Here is a 22176-nt window from a genome sequence, read left to right as displayed (position 1 = left end):
TATATTTTTTTCTTTTATTCCAAATATGATTACACTCTTCTTTTTTTCTGCAATTTCTCTAACTAGATTTTCTTTTGTCTTGAGCACTCCTATCATTTTGTTTGTCATATTTTCTTCTTTTTCTTTTAGTTGTTCTTGAATCACTTCCTGAAAATCAGCCTTATCTTTCTTATCTTGGGACTCTCCATGCTTGTACTTCTTTTTTAATCACGTTCTGTACTCTTTCCTCTTCCTTGTTTACTAGATCTTTCAGCTTCTCTTTTTCTTTCTCGGCTTTACCGAGTCCTTCTTCCATCTGCTTCTTGTAGTTAGCTACTTCCTTTTTTAGTTCTTCGTTTTCCGCTCTTAGCCTAGCTTCGTTTTCTTCCACTTTTTTTATCCTTTCTCTCAGTTTTATAAACTCTTTTTCCTGTTCTTCATTCTCTTTCATTTCCATATTCTCCTTTATCAATTTATCTAGTTTATATTCAATATTTAACACTCTCTGTGTGTGTGTGTGTGTGTGTGTGTGTGTTACCTAGTTTACCTAGTTGTAGTTTTACAGGTCCTGGGCTTTATGCTCGTGTGGCCCCGTCTCCATATCTACTCTTATCCAATCCTACTTTAAAAGTGTGCACACTCTTTGCAGACACTACTTCTTCATCTAAACTGTTCCACGTCTCAATACATCTCTGCGAAACTATATTTTTAATATCTCTCAGACATCTTCCTTTCTCAGCTTTTTACTATGCGATCTTGTGCTTGGATGTCATATTCTTCTCTCAGGATCAGTTTCTCATTATCCACTTGGTCCATTCCGTTGATCAATTTATAGACTTGTATCAGGTCTCCTCTCTCCTTCTTTGTTCCAAGGTTGGTAGATCCATAGCCTTTAGTCTCTCCTCATATGTCATCCCTTCAAGTTCTGGGACCATTCTTGTAGCCATTTTTGTAGCCTCTCCAATTTTCTTATGTGTTTCTTTTATGAGGGGTCCACACTACTCCTGCATATTCCAATCTGGGTCTTATTATAGTATTTATCAATTTCTTCATCATTTCTTTGTCCATGTAGTGAAATGCTACTCCAATATTCCTTAGCAAATTATATGTTTCTCTAAAAATTCTATCAATATGGCTTACTGGTTGATTGTTTTCTTCCATCGTCACTCCTAAGTCCTTTTCCTTTTTACTTTCTCCAGTTCTACTCCATCTCCCATCTTATAGATTCCCACAGGTCGTCTTTCACTCTTTCCCATTTCCATGACATGGCTTTTGTTCACATTGAATTCCATTTCCCACTTCTTACTCCATTCCCAGATCTTATTTAGGTCTTCTTGCAGTATTTCACAATCCTCCTTTTGCTTTATAACTCTGCACAGTTTCGTATCATCCAAAACAAATTTATGTAGCTGTTCACTCCTTCTGGCATGTCGTTAATATAAATGAGGAAAAGTATTGGTGCCAATACTGACCCCTGTGGCACTCCGCTTTCTACTGCTCTCCACTTGGACTTCATATCTTTAACTACCGTCCTTATTTCTCTCCCCCTCAAATAATTTTCTATCCATCTCAATGTGCTTCCTTTTAAGCCACCCTTCTCCTCTAACTTCCACAGTAATCTTGCATGTGGCACTTTGTCAAACGCCTTTTTAAATCCAAATAGATGCAGTCAACCCATCCTCTCTCTCTTGTACTCTATCAACTATTCTAGAATAGAAACTCAATAAATTAGTTACACAAGACCGTCCTTTTCTAAAACCAAATTGGCTATTTGATATTAATTTGTTGTCTTCAAGGAACTCGATCCATTGTTTCTTTATTATTCTTTCACACATCTTGCATATTACACTAGTTAGTGATACCGGTCTGTAATTTAAAGGTTCTTCTTCCTTCCGCTCTTATATATGGGAACCACCTCAGCTCTTTTCCATTCTACTGGCACTGTTCCATTTTCTATTGAGCATTTTATGATGTTGTATATAGGACTTGCTAGTTCTTCCCTACATTCTTTCAGTATTCTGCCTGAGACTTCATCCGGTCCCATTGCCTTCTCTTCATCCAGTTCCTTCATTAACTCTTTTATTTCAAGCTTGGTTACTTTAATCTCTTTCATATAGATTGTCTCTCTATTACCCTGTGGCCTCTCAAATTTGGATTCTTTAGTAAAGACCTCCTGGAATTTTTTATTTAATAGTTCTGCCATACTTTTGGGTCTTCCACCATCCCGTTCTCTCCTTTTAACCTTTCTATTGTTTCTTTTGCCTAATTTTTCCATTTATGAATCTATAGAACAATTTTGGTTGCTCCTTACATTTTTCGACAATATCTTTTTCAAGTTCTTTTCCTCTTCCTTCCTCACCTTAACATATTCATTTCTCGCTGCCTTGAAGTTTTCCTTGTTTGTTGGATTCTATTTCTCCTCCACCTTTTCCATGCTCCATCTCTTTTCTCCTTTGCCCTAGCACACCTTGCATTAAACCAATCTTTCTTTCCTTCTTCTTTTGGTCTATATTTTGGGACATATTCCTGACTCCTGTTTTGTATATTTCCAAAAATAAGTTATATTTGTCTTGCATTGTCTCTGAGTTTTCCATCTCCTCCCAGTCTACGTTTTAAAATAGTTCTTGAGATTCTCAATATCAGCCTTTCTGTAATTTAATCGGTCTCCTTTGTATGAATCGTCTCTATCTTCCTTTCCTTCTTCTATATCTATTTCTAATATTGCATGGTCACTCTTTCCCAATGGGCACTTATATCTTATATCATCATTCATTTGTATACCCCTTGTAAAAACTAGGTCCAATCTCGCTGGCTCGTCGTTTCCTCTGAATCTTGTGCATTCCTTTACTCTCTGGTCCATCATATTGTCTATCATTAGGTTCAAGAATCTTTCTCCCAGGCTTCTTCCCCCATACCACTTTCATAATTTTCCCAGTCCACTTCTTTACAGTTGAAATCTCCTACTAATATCACTTTTCTCCTTTCTTTAACGATTCTCATTAGACTCTTATTGTGTCATCTATCATGTCTTTATATTCTTGATTGGTCCATGAATTTGTTTTTGGTGGCACATATGTTACAATGATTGTTATCTCTTTTTTATTAATATGCATCTTAATATACAATACTTCTGCTTTTCCTTCCCACATTCCACTTGATTGATCACTATCTCCTTCCTTAACATTATCATGACTCCTCCTCCTCCTTTACCCACTCTGTCTCTTCTCCATACATTATACCTATTATCCAAGACTATTTTGATTGCCTCATTTAGTTTTGTTTCAGCCAGGCATACAATATCTGGATTTTCTTTCCTTATGTAATCTCTTAATTCTAATTTACTTGATAAAACCCGTCTATGTTCGTATACATCATTTTAGTCTTTTGCCTTTATCATTTTTAGTTAAACTTGTTCCACTTTTTTCTCTTCCTTCTCGTTTATATACCATTTCCTTATCCTGTCTCCTAGAATTCTCCAAAAATGCCTTCTTCTCCTCTTCTGACCTTTCATTATTCTTTTCCCTTACTGCTGCTGCCAGTTCATTGTATCTCTTCCTTTCTTCCTCATTTCTATTTTTCTTTATATAGATATCCTTACAGCCTTCTGTTTCTCTAAGTTTTGTTGTTCTATATAATATTTCTTCTGTTGCTGCTTGTGATTTTAGTAGTATTTTAATTGGTCTCGTTTTTCCTTCTTGATATGGTCCCATTCTGTGTGTGTGTGTGTGTGTGTGTGTGTGTGTGTGTGTGTGTGTGTGTGTGTGTGTGTGTGTGTGTGTGTGTGTGTGTGTGTTTATTTTTATATGTGTTCTTACTTGGCACAAATCCTTGGTTAATTTTTGATACACTTGAGTCTTTGTTTGGATTGATAAAGAAATATCTAATTTCCACTCCACTCTTAATGGGTCTGGATGTTTGTAGCCTTGGTGTGAAGTGACTGCTGGTATGATAAGTGACTGGGTTTGGTTCTGTGACATTGAGATGTCAGCTCATCCAAATTTTGAGTACCAGTTATTGCCAACATATTATAGCATCAACCCACTGGAGGTCTTGTCACAATTTTCACAATATGTTTTTGTGTTGTCCTATTCTAAGTGGTCAACCTCTGCCTTGTAGATCTTTTTATAATGATCATTGTCTTAGGAACAGATTTCAGATATACTAGATATATGGAAGATACAGATATATTAACATACTTTATATGATTAAGATATAAACCAAGTGAAGGCAAGTGAAACTGAATATTTGTACAATCTTCAGATTTCTATACTAAAGAAACAGTTCATGGAAACAGAAGTTATTAAAGGCTGTCTGGCTCTGGCACACTAGGACTAACCACTATCCTTCTTATTTCATACTTAATATTGGGCATTATCTCATTTTCCTTTATCTGCATTTACAGGTACAAAATTACCATACTCCACTAGACATGGTATCACCTGGAGCTGGGAACATTACAGTTGACATCATTCCTGCTTTGAATTTTCCTGTTGACTTGAGCAGCTCACTTCCTCACAGAGTAAGATATGTTTTCTCTTCATATTAAAAGATTACCTTTTTGTTGTCTTTTCTTGACCAATCAAATTTGAAGTCATGAAGATCAGAATGTATCAGAATCTAGTAATATAAGTCACTTGTATTCATTTGACCAAAGTGCTGTACTGTAAAACACTTTCACTGCACAAATTTAATATTATATGATGTTTTAAAAGATTTTTTTTTTTTTTTTTTTTTTTTTATGTGGAATCCTATTCAGAATCTATGTCAGGCATGACTACAATACCTGGAATATTGCTAGCCTATGCTCTTCATCTTGAATAATACATTCCCTAAAAGGAAAGTCATTTAGAGAACAGAAAAAATATTGTAAATAGAGGAGGATGGAAGGAACTGAGTAAAAATGTTCTGGAGGCTGCTAAAGAAGTCTGTGGTAAAACCACAGGACACCAAAGGAGGTAAAGAGAAACATGGTAGTGGAATGAAGCAGTACAGTTGGGGGTGCAGGAAAAGAAAAGGGCATACAAAAGGTGGAAGAGAACACAGAATGATGAAGATAAGAGAGAATAAAAAGCAAAGCACTCTAAAAGCCAGAGCAAAGAGGTTGGTGTGGGAAAATTGGGATGCAGAATGGAATACTAATAAGAAGTAAAAAGATATGTTCAAAATTGCAAAATAAATGAAGTAAGAAAAGAAAGATGTATCTGGAGCAAAATATATAAAGGATGAAAGTGGAATTATCAAGATAAAGGAGGAAGAAATACTTGAGAGGTGGATGTGCTACTTTGAAAACCTGTTAAATGAGAAAAATGAACATGCCCTGGAAGAGATGGATGTGGTGGAAGATCCAATAGAAGAAGTTTCAAAGGAAGAAGTGAACAGAACATTGAAAGAAATGACCAGTGACTTGTTTAAGAAAGCGAGTGTTATAAGAGAATTAACGAGTATTTATAGGCATAATTGACAAGGGAGAAATTCTTGAAGACTGGATAAAGAGTATGACAGTGCCAGTCTATAAATAAAAAGGAGATGCCTGAGTCTGGAAAATATAGAGAAATTAGACTATTGGAACACAAAATGAAACTACAGTATTCAAAAAGGTATTGGAAGAGAGGCTGAGGAAACTGATAAATGAGGATGGTTGACAGTTTGGTTTTTGCCCAGGAAAATCGACAACAGGTGCACTTTTTATAATGAGGCAAATACAGGAGTTCAGTGAAAGGAAAAAGCTTTTCCATATCTGTTGATCTAAAGAAGGAATTTGACAGTGCCAAGGAAAGCAATTGAGTGGGCACTAAAGAGACAAAAAGTGCTCGAAAGGCTCGAGCCTGCAGTGATGTGTCTGTATGTGGAAACAAGATCAAGAATGAAAACAATGGCATGAACATCAAGGGACTTGGACATAAGAGTAGGGGTACACCAGGGATCTGCTCTTAGTCCACTACTCATTATCATGATAATGGAGGAGTCTATTAAACTGGCAAGAGGAGATGACCCATGGGAGCTACTTTATGCCAATGATCTGGTATTAACAGCAGAATCAAAGGAAGAAGTGACTGACATGTTTAATAGGTGGAAGGAGGGGATGGAGCAGAGGGGACTGAAAATAAGCATGGATAAGACAAAAACTAATGGTGACCAGAAATGAAGCTAGAAAAAGAATTCAGTCAGGAAAATGTTGTGGAAGAGGAGTGAGAGCAAACTCAGTGCTGTCTACTATGTGTAACAACAAAATGGTATCACCAACGATGCTCAGGTCTGAAAATGGAGGGAGGGGTGTTGAGCAAGGTGGAGAAGGCGAGGGTTGGAGTCCAATGGCTGTTGGGAAGACCAAAGAAAAGATGTAGGGAGTGTGTGACGGATGATATGAATTTGTTGGAAATAGAAGAACATATTGCACAAGTTTGCCTGTTGTGGAAAGCAGCCATCGCCCATCCAGCCCCACCCTAAATGGGAAAATTCTGACATTAAAAGAAAATGATGATGGTGACTTTTTTTTTTTTTTTTTTTTTTAGATGGATAAGACCTGGAATATACTCACTGAAGATTTACCTCTTCCCAGACCAATTTCTATGACCCAAGAAATGGATGGATTTCTTATCAGTCTTGGTATACTTCAAGCTTGTTACTTTTCAGTTGTTGGAGATGGTGGCTGAGTGATCAGTGAATGTCTTATATCATGATAAGAGCTCATAAATTACGGTCCTTATACTTCATTAGAATCTTTCTGTGGAAGAAAAGGAATTAGAAGGCAGGAGCTTCCATGGAGGTAAGAACATTGATGCCTCCCTTGAATAAATGTGTCTCTGCTTGCTGTATCAATCAGACAAAAAATAAATTGTTATAGAAGCTGAAAGATGCCAACTAATTTATTGAAGTCACCTGATACTAAGACAATTAGGGACCAGAAATAAGGTAAATAGGATGCTAGGACTAATTTTTAGAATTGTTTTATGTCCCAAAATAACAGTAAAGTTATATTTGGCTTGGGTTAGGCCTCATCTAGATTATGCTGCTGTTAAGAGCAGAGCCTAACAAGAAGAAAGAAGGATCACATACCTCATGGTAATATCAGCATAGGCTAGTCCCAAATTACAGTAGCAATCACCACACTGAGAAGTTATCATTCCCCATTTAATTTTATCCACTTTCTCTTGCAGTTTCCCTTATTTTCTAAAGTTCATCCACAGACCTTCAAGTGTGGAATTTTAAACTGTCTTGCAATGTGGCACTTAAATATTCTTATGGATGACTTTAGTTAATTAGTTAAGTTAATTACCATGATAACAGCAGAGTAACACTTGCTACTCACCTCGTATTGAATTTAACGTACCACGACACTTTTCCGTATTAATTTTTGTTACTATTCGGTGATTTTATACTGCTTCAGAAACTTAGATGAGATTAAAATAGTGAAGAATGTGGCCATTAATCTTCTGACCTCCACAGATCCTTCTCAATGTCAATAAAATTGTCTAATCATAAACAAATCACAAGGTAAATATGTCTCCCAGTATTGAAGGGGATACAAACTCATTAATTATTATATATTATAATATATTTGCAGAGATATATCTATATTTACATTTAACATTATACCTATATAAAAAAAAAGTAAACAAAATAAAAACACCACTGATAATAGTAATAATAATTATATTAATTTCATTACGTATATGGAACAGATATCCTTGACAATATTACCAGAGATGTCAGTTTAACAAATTAATTAGTACAACCACTTGGAAGAGCACAAAAATACTGTATTAGTACATAATGCAATTCAAAATCAATGTCATCAATTTTTTTTCCTTTATTTTATACACTATCCCTTTACAAAAAAAAAAAAAAAAAAAAAAAAAAAATTACCATATTTTGAATTAGGTAAAAATTTGTATTTGCAACAGTTATGATCAATGATTGGTTACATAAACTCTTAAGGCATATTAATGTTCCCATACAATATCAACATGCATCCATTGGCCCCATTTTGCAACATTTCTGATATGTCATTATTTGATATGTTTGTGGGTTATCACATTTTCATGCCATCTTCCTTTCTGAATTGCATAGCCACTACTTGTATGACTATTAATTACCCTTTTGAATTTTGTTGTATTATTGTATTATCATTTGCACATTTCCAAGCTGTAAGAATTCCATACAGTCATCAGTAATGAGGATTATAATACTACATCAATTAATCATTATAGTGCTGTAGAAGTAACAAGGAAACACATCTCACTCATACAATAGTTACATGTAAGTAAATACTTAAATGTCCTTGAACTTCACCTGAGATTATCTATATCTACATGTGCAAATGTTACTTTAAATGGAGAGAGAAAAAAAAAAATCTTGAAACAAATGTCCAAATATAGAAGAACAGGGAAGACTTGAGGAGATAATTATTGGATGGGACTAATATATATATATATATATATATATATATATATATATATATATATATATATATATATATATATATATATATATATATATATATATATATATATAAAAATCATGTAGAATTTCTTATTTCTCATCTGTTTACACATAATATGTCAAACTTCTCTTTTAACAATGATCCATACTTAATTCAATACCAGTAACAATACCAATTTATATTTTATAGTTGGGTATTCAGGGCATTGCAGTATAACATATTTCAGATTTTCTTATTAGCATTTAGTCCAAATTATTTGATCTGCTCTTGTGCACTACTGGTTTGAATTGCACTTAAGTCTATAAACAGAATAATTATTATAGTACTATATTAGGATCACTTTCCAGAGCAATACCTCCTGAGGTGTTGTAAATTACAATCTAACTAGTACATTATGCACACTCATTTTGATACTATAAGGGGAAGAACTATATTATAATTTCCAATAGAAATTATTTTGACCGGTAATATTTCAATATAAAGTTTTAATATCTACTTCCATTTTTACTAAATATAAGAAATAAGTTTCCTCTGATAACTAGAAACTCAACATTAAAGTTTAGATTTGCAAATGACTTGAAAGCTTAGATTTGCAAATTACTAAGAGGTACAGAAACTTAATACATTTTTGCCTCCTGCATCTTTTTCTCTTCACAATATGCAAGACTAGCTACAATATCATGTATTATATAAAGGATGAAAGTCTGGAATTTTCTGTACTAACCAAATTATTTCATAGTTTTTTTTTACATGATTTAATCATATAGGCTCTTTATGTCAAATTCCATGTCATTCTCAGTTAGTATTGACAACAAACTCTATTCCACTAACTCATTAAATGGCATGACTTAGTAGTATGTTCAGTCTTAGAAGGGATGATACAGTCTCTCAACTTTTGTTATTTCCATCCTTCACTTGATTGTGGAAAAAGAACATCAAATTGTAAGACTAGTATATGAAAATAGAATTTCAACAAAAATTACTTGTTTCGATGTAAACAAATTACTGTATCTAAATGCTTGCCTATAGATTCGGAATTTTGTTTGTCACTTATAACATCTAACCCTTGTTGGCTGCTTACTGTAATGTTCTACTTTTACTTGTGATTTCTATAATTTACAGTATTTATTTTGCTTTCAGAGAGAGAGAGAGAGAGAGAGAGAGAGAGAGAGAGAGAGAGAGTGGGTGGGTGGGTGGGTGGGTGTGTGTGTGTGTGTGTGTGTGTGTGTGTGTGTGTGTGTGTGTGTGTGTGTTTCACTGTTTGATCTGCTGCAGTCTATGACGAGACAGCCAGACGTTACCATACGGAACGAGCTCAGAGCTCATTATTTCCAATCTTCGGATAGGCCTGAGACCAGGCACACACCACACACCGGGACAACAAGGTCACAACTCCTCGATTTACATCCCGTACCTACTCACTCACTGCTAGGTGAACAGGGGCTACACGTGAAAGGAGACACACCCAAATATCTCCACCCCGGTCCTCTGACTTGTGAAGCCAGTGCTCTAACCACTGCGCTACCGTGTGTGTGTGTGTGTGTGTGTGATTCACCTCGGTTGCCTGCTGGTCACCCAGCCATTTGCCTCGCTACTCCCCCGGGACTTGAACCCGGCCCTCTCGATTGTGAGTCGAGCGTGCTAACCACTACACTATGCGGTGTGTGTGTGTGTGTGTGTGTGTGTGTGTGTGTGTGTGTGTGTGTGTGTGTGTGTGTGTGATTCACCTTGGTTGCCTGCTGCTCACCCAGCCAGTCTTCCCCATTACGGAGCGAGCTCAGAGCTCATAGACCAATCTTCGGGTAGGACTGAGACCACAACACACCCCACACACCGGGAAAGCAAGACCACAACCCCTTGAGTTACATCTCGTATCTATTTACTGCTAGGTGAACAGGGGCCACACATCAAGAGACTTGCCCATTTGCCTCGCTACTCCCCCGGGACTCGAACCCGGCCCTCTCGATTGTGAGTCGAGTGTGCTAACCACTACACTACGCGCTGTGTGTGTGTGTGTGTGTGTGTGTGTGTGTGTGTGTGTGTGTGTGTGTGTGTGTGTGTGTGTGTGTGTGTGTAATTCACCTCGGTTGTCTGCTGGTCACCCAGCCAGTCTTCCCTATTACGGAGCGAGCTCAGAGCTCATAGACCGATCTTCGGATAGGACTGAGACCACATCAACACACAACACACACCAGGAAAGTGAGGCCACAACCCCTCGAGTTACATTCCGTACCTATTTACTGCTAGGTGAACAGGGTCCACACATTGAGGCTTGCCCATTTGCCTTGCCGCTTACCAGGACTTGAACCCGGCCCTCTCGATTGTGAGTTGAGCGTGCTAACCACTACACTACGCGGTGTGTGTGTGTGTATTTATCTACTTTACCTAGTTGTATATTTACAGGGTTTGAGCAGGGCTCCTAGTGACCTGTCTCCATATCTACTTTTGTCCAATTTTTCCTTAAATATATGTACATTTTCTGTTGTTACAATCTCTTCACTCAAGCCATTCCAGATATCCACTTTTCTATGTGTAAACTAAACTTTTTAATGTGTGTGTGTGTGTGTGTGTGTGTGTGTGTGTGTATATGGAGGAGTTGATGATTACAATATATGGTATGAATGATAAGAAGACTAATTTCCTTAAATGCCACTTGCATAGAAATCACTGACTTTAAAAATATGTATATCTACATAAGTTGTCATAATGGAACTACCTTTCAGGTTTGAGCATCTGTGAACAAATTTATATTTACATGTTCAATCAAAATACTACATTATAACCTTCACTTTCATAAGTAATTGTCACTAACAAAATCATATAAATGAACATTGCAAAGGCTGTATTTATGTCTACAAACAAAATAATAAATGAACATTGCAAACATAATTTTTAAAGGCTGTATTCATGTCCACAAACAATTCAAATAAGTACATCATGTTAGCTTAGTGGTTCCTACGTGTGAACCCTTGGACTTCCACTCCTCTTTGTAAATACTAAGACCAAACAACTTATTTACACAAATTATTACAAACTATCAATATTTTAGATAAGGAAGTTGCTGGCACAATTTAAAGTTCCACATAAGTTATGCTACCTTTGTTGCCATATCCAATCACTCCATTTGTATTTCTCATTCTTTTTGCAATACACTATTTCAAATTGCAAATTTAGAGCAAGCAACAATCACAGATGTGTTAGTAAGTTGCACTTCTTATACTTTGAATAAACTAAACCATTATACAAGTTGACATGAAGGTAACTCTCACATTGCACGATTGTGTAGATTAAAAAATATATACATTATCATTAATCAAGTTGTTCTTATTGTGATTTGTCAGTGTAAAATTCTAACATTGGTGCTGTACTAATACCTCAGTAGTTATTTAATAAATAAAGCTACACATTTATTTTGTTATATGCCAATGCATTTCAAGTTAAACTTAAGTTGTGAAGAAAATTTGACTTGCAGTATACTCATACATAAAACACCAAGTTCTATTTAGGTTCTGGTTATCACAAAACTTGTAAATAATCTTGCAGCTTACCAGGCTGCTGTAAGATGACTAAATCTATCCAATGCAAAACATGTACTTTGCCTTTAAAAACTATATATGCATTCACATAAACATACATATACAGTAACACAATGTTGCTTTCAAAGACTGATTTCAAATTTCATTCACACACACACCCCACTTATTCTGATAAAGGTGTGTTTACAGTTATATAATACATACATACATACATACAGAAAAAAGAGGAGAGAGACTAAGCACTTATTGGCTTTTCCATAGCTTTGGACTTTATTTCAAGTATTATGTCATTGACTTGTCCATTAATTTTTCCATTGGTATGTCCATTTTCTCCATTAACACTTCCATTGGTACTCGATTCATTATGGACCTCCGTGTCTGTGGTATATCTTGATTCACATTCACTAGTAAAGGATGGGGATTTCTGAGGATCAGTGGAAGTCAGATGACTGCTCTGCAAATATTTGAATATTGGAGAAACATTCTTGCTGTAGTCACGAGGCAAGTTGTAAGATGCCTTCTCTGCTCCCATATAAGTAGCCCCCATAGCACTCGTTACCTAAAAAAGAAAAAAAAAATAGATTTCAAAATATAAATATCCTTACATAATGTTTTCTTATCCATTTAGCACACACTTTTTTGTAGCACTTGGGGACTAGTACTCTGAGTGGATGCCATATCTTTATTTGGACCATGGCCAGGATTCAAACCCATGTGCCTAAGGACCTCTTGGCCATTAAAGTACATGTAGTCCCACTGTACTACAGTGGCCCCATTCAACACATTTATTCTCTATAAAAAATGCCTTGAACATGTGTCACATAGTAATAGTATCTTACTGAAATAAGAGGAGAAAACTAAAACAAAATTTCATTCCTCTTTCATTGTATAAATAAGAAGACAAATAATTTCTTAAGTTTTGTACCTTATTTAGTTACTATTTGGTAAAGAGAGAATGCAGTAGCAATATTCTTCCAACCCAGACATGGAGTGTGTAGCCAGACCAAAATTTAACTTTTCCTATCACTGAAATCCTGAATGTTGTCATTCAGAGCAAGTATAGGTCTGTTATTGTTTTTCCATATTAACTGCAACATAGTATGTAAAACTTAGTTTTTTGCAACATATAGTAATGAAACAACAAAATGTGAAGCTATAGGTCTGCTTTGGCCAAGGGAAAAATTATAGTGGCTTTATGACATGGATGTAGATTTTAAAGTGAATAAAAATTATTTTTGGCAGTAATGATCTGATTGCTATCAAAACTAAGGGAGGTACAGAACAATATTACCAAATACAAAAATATTGTGCAAATTTTGTACAGCACAGATAGAAGATTGAGCAAGAATACAGACAGTACATAAGATGGTAGAGGGCACCAAACAACATTTCTGGAGGAGACCAACTACATACTTATACTGAACTAAATTAGTTTAAATATTTTGTACAATCACCCTAGCACAGTACATCATTGCTAGCAATTTCACTGCCATTGGCTGACAAAGGCTGACCAGAGTACATTAAGTCCTCGTTATATGGTAGTTCTTTATCCGGTAAATTCAGTTACGGTATTTGGAAATTACTACTCTCAATTCGATGTACGGGAAGAAAAATTCACAGATACGGTATCCGCTCATGTCATCCGAGAGGGCCCAGCGCGGGGGAGCAGGGGTGATGACGTCATCCACACCACACCTCCCCACCACTCACAGTACTGACTTTAACTTTACCACCCTTGGAGCCTGTTATCTCTTCCCCTCCCCTCCTTTTTTTTTTAACTGCATTACATATTACCTACATGCATTACTAATTAGATGAATAAATGGAATATTAAAGGGTCTATTGTAAGCACAAATATATTCATAACAATTATGGCAAACATTAAAAGCTTACTACCAGTAGCAAACCATGCAGCAACTGATAAAGGGCACAGATGGGCCTGGCAAGCCCACTATCAGAGAATGGTGGAAGTCGTAAAACATCAAACACACCTTAGATAACATCAAGTCATCTTGGGACATGATGAAGACGTCTACAATGAACTTGGCATGGAATAAAGTATGGCCAGAATGCGTGCATGACTTCCTAGGTTTCGCTGAAGACGACATTGGTGCAATCAGAAATGACATATTAAATCTGTGCCATAGGGCTGGCTTCGATGAAGTTGATGATGATGATGTTCAAGATCTTTTGGAAAGCCATGCAGAACCTCTCTCAAGTGATGAACAAGACAAGGCATCACAGGAGGCAGAAAAAGAGGGTGATGAGGAAGAAGAACCTGTGCGTGGCCTGGACATCAAAACTCTTAGAAAATGTTTGGTATACGGTAATTTTGATTTGCGGTCAGGTTTTCAGGAAAGCATATGCACCGTATAACGAGGACTTACTGTATGTACATGTTAAATCCAGCTTTTAAGAAGTTGATAACAGCAAAAAGCAAATGACAATGATATATTGCAAGTAAAGATTTATATAATATGTAAAGATTTATGATGCTACAGACATCATCAGAAAGATGAGTAGGACATGGATTATAAACAAATCAAATCCTATACACAAACAGTTAAACTTCTTACCGTAAGCTTTACCAAAGTGAACTTTGGAACAGGTACATCTTTCTCACAATGAGGTTTCACTCCATCTAGAAAGCCAGGACGAAGTAACTCCCATGATTTCCATACAGATCCAGCACATACTATCTGGAGTCCATTTTCTGTCATGAATAGGTCCTAAAAAAAGTAAAAAGGGAAATGTGAAATGAATTCTTTTCATCACTAATCTTTTGTCCATCTCATACACTCATATTTCCATGTGGTACAATTATATATCACACTGGTTACGTACAGAGTCAATATTTCGAGACAGTGCAGAGATATGGCGACCAAGGGCATACCCTCCATCATACATAATGCGACCACACATTGGATCTCCTTCCATGGCTGCTTTCCCAATCTTTGATGTGAGACCTGCATACTTAGACTTATCAAAGTATGTATAAGCATGCTCCAGCATACCATACCTGTCACAGATTAGATTCAATTAGAGGTAATAATGAAGATAACATAAACTGATTAAAGATTAGTTTAGCATAAAGGTATGTATAATGATTATCACAGCTGTTCCTACCTGTCTTTGATGTCAAAGTGGCTGTAAACAACACTTCTCAACTTCTCTGTGCTAAAGATGGGATCAATCAAGTTGTCTTCCTCATCAAACAAGATCTTTACACCTCGTGCAGCTATCCAGAATGCTGGATGGAAAAGAAATATTGTTAGACCAGGTAGCAAGAGACTGACAGGAAAGCAGCATTGTAACGACATATTTTACTGCATTCATGATTATATAATATGGTAATTTCTTAATGCATGCCATTAATTGGTTATGTATGCCAAATTTTATAGGTAGGGATGAACTGAAATGTATATAATGTACCTACTACTTATGTATTTAACTTTTCTCCAAATGGTTTACATTCCATTTATTTTCTTAGATACCTTTTATTAGTCACCAAGGATGGTCTGTGCACTAATAACACATCTTAGATTTCAACCAGGATTGACATACAGATGTGTTAATAGACATGCTAACTATTTAGTAGTGAGGTAAGATAAAACTTTAACTAGTAAACTAATAAATGAATGAATAGGATGTGTCCCAAATAAGGAAGAAATTCTTATTCATCAACAAAGTTCATGAGTTGAATACTGACTGTTGTGTAAACCTTAAATAATAGTAAATCATTCCATAGAAAAGACAAATACGCAATTTCATCTACTACTGACGCTATTTGTTATTGTTATGAAAAAAAAATTTGTTCCTTCCTTTAATCTCAGTAATTTATATAAACAGTTGTGAAATTTTGTCTTCCTTTCAGAATAGGGATTTCTGTGCCACTTACCACCACCTTCATCACCTAGTATGTGGCCCCAACCACCACAGCGTGCAATGCGACCATTGGGGTTCACCAATAAAGCATTGCTTCCTGTTCCACTGATCAGTACAATCCCACCTGAAAAAATAGTCAGCATTTAGTCACTCACTGGTTAAGCCACTTCATAAATGTTTATGCAACCAGATCTTCAATGATACAACAGCACAAATTTTTATGCTACCTTTCTGACAACCAGTTGCAATGGAGCCATACGTATCTGATGTGATGGTGACATGGCGGGCCAAGGAAGGATATTGGGCTAGGATTGTAGCTTCCAATTCCTTATTGGTTTCCTCTTCTTCACATCCACTCATACAGAGACCCTAGAATCCAATACGTACATCATTAGCTGGAAAATAGTATTTTATTGGCTCTCAAAAAGAAAAGGAAATAAAGATTCTAACAAAATCTAATAGGAGTTAATGTTTACAAGCAGTCCTTGTCAGTAGTGCATGACACCACTGCATATTGCAGTATACTCTGTACTTCACGTTTATGAAGATTTTTTGCTTGGCTATTATTGGCTGGTACTGATGTTTTTGAATAGCAACACCGTGCTAGAAACAGAGTTAGATTGGGCGTAGGTTAGGTTACGTTAGGTTAGTTTAAGGTTAGGACTTAGGTTAGCAAAGGCAGGTTTTGGCTTAGTTAGTTGGAGATACGAAACCAAAACTTTCACATTTCTTAAAAAGTCAAAGAAAATAAATGACCATATTTGACAAACAATGAATTCTTGCAAATTTTTACCTTTGATGTATTACAGTACGGTAAAAACGAGTCTGATTTTGTTCTTCAGAAGCAACAAATTATTTAGCATTCACAAAACTTTCCACAGCATCTACCACAATCTTATTTTTTCCACACACATATGAGAAATTCCCATAGTTTCAAAAGTAAGTGTGAGTGTAAAGTTGAGGTCTCATTAACCATTAATACGATCCCTCCCGATTCTCAAATTAAACAAAGAAATTAATCATAAATACGGTAAAGTTTATCAATCACATTTTCATTTATTTAATGGATTGTCAACTGTACTAAATTCATCTTTTCTTAGTAAATGTGCATTAGAGCTCGCAAAAAGAATAGCATGAACACTGTTTGCACATACTCTACACCAGCAGGGATGAGAAATCTCTCAATTCTTGCTTTATGGTGGGATTACACGTGTCAATTAGCGGCTGAAATTAAAACTTGGTAGTTATTGAGTGAATATCGGTGCCGAGCGACTGAAAAAATAGTTGAAAAAGAAGACCAAAATAATGGTCTTGTTCAGTCGATTTGCGACTTTGTTTACGTTGTGACGTCACGGAGAAAGGCTTGAAAATGTTGTGTCCAGATGTAGAGAGATGTTGGAGTTGGTGAGAAAAAGAGAGCACTTCTGGGATTCTAATAATGAATTTCACAAAAATATATAAATAGAAGCTTAGGGCGTGTTCATTCGTGCCAAATTGCGACTGAAATTGGAAGTCGGTAAATTTTCCGACTTAATATTGGTGCCTAGCGATTTGCGACGTCACGAAGTAAGTTTTTAAAATGTGGTGCCGACGTAGAGATGTTAGAGTTGTGGAAGGAAAAAGAACACACACAAAAAAAAAAAAAAAACTGCGCAAATCATCGTTCGACGAAATTGCTGCTATTCTCCAGGAACTTTCCCCTCAATGCAGGGTGTTGTTGGATTTGAGAATTGAAGACTTGTCAGGATTTAATTTGATCGCAACTGTGATTACTCTTCTTACGATTAGTGTGTAGTAGACACTCCTTTTTTTCCTTCTATTTAGCCAGGGACGTATCCACTGGCATTTTCTCTTCTGTTATGCCAAAAGAAGAGCAACCACCGCTTCAGCATCGCCACTGGAGGAAGATATTTTGGTGGGTAGCTGTTTGTTTACATTCACTTCCCGTCAAGGCGCCAACAAGTCGATACTTATAGCGACTTTCAATTTCAATTTCAATCGCAAATTGGCACGTGCGAACCTGCCTTTACGCAAATCGACCTTCGATGAGATAGCTGCCACTCACCAAGAACAGTTTCCCTCTATGCAGGGTGTTGTTGGAGGTGAGGATTGGATACTTGTGAGGCTTTAATATAATCGCAATCATCATCGTCACCAGAGGAAGACATCTTGTTGGGTAGCTGTTTATTTACATTCACTCCCATCAATTAGCCGATACTTCCCAGTCGCTATGTGTGAACATGTTCCGACTAGAAGGGCTCAGTCGATACTTCTATCGACTTGCAGTTTCAGTCGCATATTGACACTTGTGAACCCGCCTTTATACCATGCTATAGTCTTGCATTGCGTCGCAAAAGCAATATCAGCTTGACGGCTGAATGCACACACACCACACCAACAAGGATGAGAAATCTTATTCTTCCTTGTTCTATATCCCACCATACCATAGTCTTGCATTGCGTCATATCGCAGTGGTGACTCCCTCATTACTCAAGATTAACTCAATACTTGCATATTTTTACCACATTACCCAAATGTGACTAAAGTTTGCGTTAACCCATTGATTAGTTACGTCACTAGTATACAGATAAGAAATTAATTCTGAAGTAGGGCGATACATGCCATGTATGTACGTAGGTAGAACCAAGTTACAAAATAAAACGGAAACATGCATAGATTTCACGAAACTGATTAAAGACGAAAGAATGTTGTAAGAGCAGTAAGTGAAAGATGGTGAGAGCAGATAAGCAAGATTACGCGGTGATGTAGTAGTGACTATAGTAACTACGTCAGCGACAGATGAAGTTCAAGCTCAAGGTTGAGATAAGCATGTCACTCCACCCGTCTTTCGAATCACTAGTAGACTACATATTGATTTTGAGGAACTACATTAGCTTGAACAGAACAATAACAACAATACGCATTATTACTATTATCATCATTATCTTTAATTACACTATATTATTATTATTATTATTAATAATATTATTATTATTGAACAACAAAAACAACAAGAAGAAGTTGTAGTTGTAGTTGTTGTTTTGTTATTGTTGCAATTGTTGTTTCTGCCGATGGTGTTCTAACGATCGAGTACAACATGAAAGATTATTTACAAGTTACCTAAGAATATACTACAAGTAATAATATTTTATCGTTTAAGAATTGATTAAAGGCGTCTTCTTGGTGGGCCAAAACTGCATAACTAACTACTAATTAGCTATGGTATCTACTGTGTGCAATCTGCTTAGGCGCATTAATAGGTTTGGTCTTTGAGTAAAAGAAGACTGGGCTGAGTTTACACCAACAGGCCAATCACTCGCGCTGTTTCATAAACAGTAAAAAAAAACGTGACCAAGAGTGTGTTATGTAAAACCTTCAAATGGCATTTATAGGAAGCATATATCCTATCAGAAGTTTAGTGTTCTATTTTGTTAAAGAAAAAGTCTGCTAAATTGTTTTAAGATATGAGCATTAATATCTTCGTATAATAAAATACATTTTTCTCATGTTTCTGACTTGAAGTTTATAAAATAATTGTCTTTGTCATGATGCTATGCAATTCATGATGCTATGCAATAACTTAATGACTTGTAAGAAAGAGAAAAACTTGGAATATATATATATATATATATATATATATATATATATATATATATATATATATATATATATATATATATATATATATATATATATATATATATATATATATATATATATATATATATATATATATATATATATATATATATATATATATATATATATATATATATATATATATATATATATATATATATATATATATATATATATATATATATATATATATATATATATATATATATATATATATATATATATATATATATATATATATATATATATATATATATATATATATATATATATATATATATATATATATATATATATATATATATATATATATATATATATATATATATATATATATATATATATATATATATATATATATATATATATATATATATATATATATATATATATATATATATATATATATATATATATATATATATATATATATATATATATATATATATATATATATATATATATATATATATATATATATATATATATATATATATATATATATATATATATATATATATATATATATATATATATATATATATATATATATATATATATATATATATATATATATATATATATATATATATATATATATATATATATATATATATATATATATATATATATATATATATATATATATATATATATATATATATATATATATATATATATATATATATATATATATATATATATATATATATATATATATATATATATATATATATATATATATATATATATATATATATATATATATATATATATATATATATATATATATATATATATATATATATATATATATATATATATATATATATATATATATATATATATATATATATATATATATATATATATATATATATATATATATATATATATATATATATATATATATATATATATATATATATATATATATATATATATATATATATATATATATATATATATATATATATATATATATATATATATATATATATATATATATATATATATATATATATATATATATATATATATATATATATATATATATATATATATATATATATATATATATATATATATATATATATATATATATATATATATATATATATATATATATATATATATATATATATATATATATATATATATATATATATATATATATATATATATATATATATATATATATATATATATATATATATATATATATATATATATATATATATATATATATATATAAGACATAATTATCATTTTAAAATGAAGAGCGATGAAAAATATTCGAAAGAACACATCATCATCACTCCAGACTTCCACCGTCACTGCAACATGTTTCCACGCCGCCTCCAAGACATACTGTACGACGGACATAAAGTTTACCTATAGCACAGACGTAGGAAGCCCTCGAATCCAGCAGGAGCCATAAAAGTGTACCATAAATACCAATAATTTATTTAAGGACACTTGTTTGAATATATCTAAGATATTAGGATACCGTCTGGGGCTCTTGCATCTGCAATAACATTGAAAAATTGGATGTTGTGGTAAACAAAGGAAATTGTTTTCTCACCAGCAGTCAAATGTCATTATCGGTGATATGTACTGAACGAAATAATGTACCTCTGGCAGTGATGTCGACGCATTCTTGGTTGTCCCTTTTGGGGGGAGCTCAGGAACATACCTAACTAGTTATGTAGTTTTGGGCCACCGAGAAGACGCCTTTAGTATTATGACTGCTTCAAATATATTAGTGAAATAAATACTAATAGTAGCATCAATAATAATAAGTCATTAGGCGGTATGAAAGAGTCTGTCTAGCTTAATTATTTCAACAGGCGCTATAACCACAAGCATGCGCATGCCGCCATTGTTACGTGGAATGCATGAAGGGCTGAAGGTTTTTCCCTATGTTGCTCAACATATCCAAACAGTAGAAATTTTCTGTTTGCAAATCTAATTTCATGTGATAATTCAAGGAACCGATATGCTTTAACTGCAATATAAGAAATTAAGTCGTGTGTGTAATTCACTGTTTGATCTGCTGCAGTCTCTGACGAGACAGCCAGACGTTATCCTACGGAACGAGCTCAGAGCTCATTATTTCTGATCTTGGGATAGGTCCGAGACCAGGCACACACCACACACCGGGACAACAAGGTCACAACTCCTCGATTTACATCCCGTACCTACTCACTGCTAGGTGAACAGGGGCTACACGTGAAAGGAGACACACCCAAATATCTCCACCCGGCCGGGGAATCGAACCCCGGTCATCTGGCTTGTGAAGCCAGCGCTCTAACCATTGAGCTACCGGGCCGTGTGTGTGTGTGTGTGTGTGTGTGTGTGTGTGTGTGTGAGTGCGGCACCAATTTCGTCACTGCACTGGATTAAGCTACACTTTTCAGCCATCCGTAAGATGTTACAGATTAGTGTCCTAGATGTGATCAAAGGAGGTTTCGTAACTGGTCATGGAGTTATGCGCTAGTTCTTGAAAGAAAACCTGCCCTTCATATAACGCAACTTTACTGTATAGCCATTGTAAGCTGATCGCTATTGGACATGTCAAGTGCCAACGTTACGACTGAGACTTGGACCACGGCTCATTTTTATTTTGTACAATTCGCAATCAAATATTCGAACTAGGACTAACTTATGTTGTGTTGGAACATTACGTGAAGA

General features: G+C 34.4%; 2 protein-coding genes across 4 annotated transcripts in view; one reads left to right on the top strand and one right to left on the bottom strand.

Moving 5' to 3' along the window:
- The window catches only part of LOC123516501 (nucleolar protein 9-like), a 77755-nt gene extending 73217 nt beyond the window's left edge, over window positions 1–4538 (top strand). For all 3 annotated transcript variants that reach the window (XM_045275894.1, XM_045275893.1, XM_045275895.1), the window contains exon 13: window positions 4382–4538. The gene's annotated coding sequence lies outside the window, so the exon portion shown is untranslated. The remainder of the gene's footprint in view (window positions 1–4381) is intronic.
- A 6391-nt stretch (window positions 4539–10929) lies between these two features.
- Window positions 10930–22176, bottom strand: part of LOC123516500 (N-acetyl-D-glucosamine kinase-like) — a 35382-nt gene continuing 24135 nt past the window's right edge. Inside the window, exons 4-9 of the mRNA XM_045275892.1 lie at window positions 16071–16212; window positions 15857–15967; window positions 15085–15208; window positions 14803–14977; window positions 14535–14687; window positions 10930–12517 (exon numbers count right to left, since the gene is read on the bottom strand). Of these exons, the coding sequence (XP_045131827.1) occupies window positions 12194–12517; window positions 14535–14687; window positions 14803–14977; window positions 15085–15208; window positions 15857–15967; window positions 16071–16212 (1029 nt within the window). The 3' untranslated portion in view covers window positions 10930–12193. The remainder of the gene's footprint in view (window positions 12518–14534; window positions 14688–14802; window positions 14978–15084; window positions 15209–15856; window positions 15968–16070; window positions 16213–22176) is intronic.

This window comes from Portunus trituberculatus, chromosome 41 (genome assembly GCF_017591435.1).
Source record: "Portunus trituberculatus isolate SZX2019 chromosome 41, ASM1759143v1, whole genome shotgun sequence".
Taxonomy (NCBI): Eukaryota; Metazoa; Arthropoda; class Malacostraca; order Decapoda; family Portunidae; genus Portunus; species Portunus trituberculatus.
The sequence above is the reverse complement of the archived record's forward strand: the minus strand, read 5'-3'. Positions and strand labels throughout refer to the sequence as shown.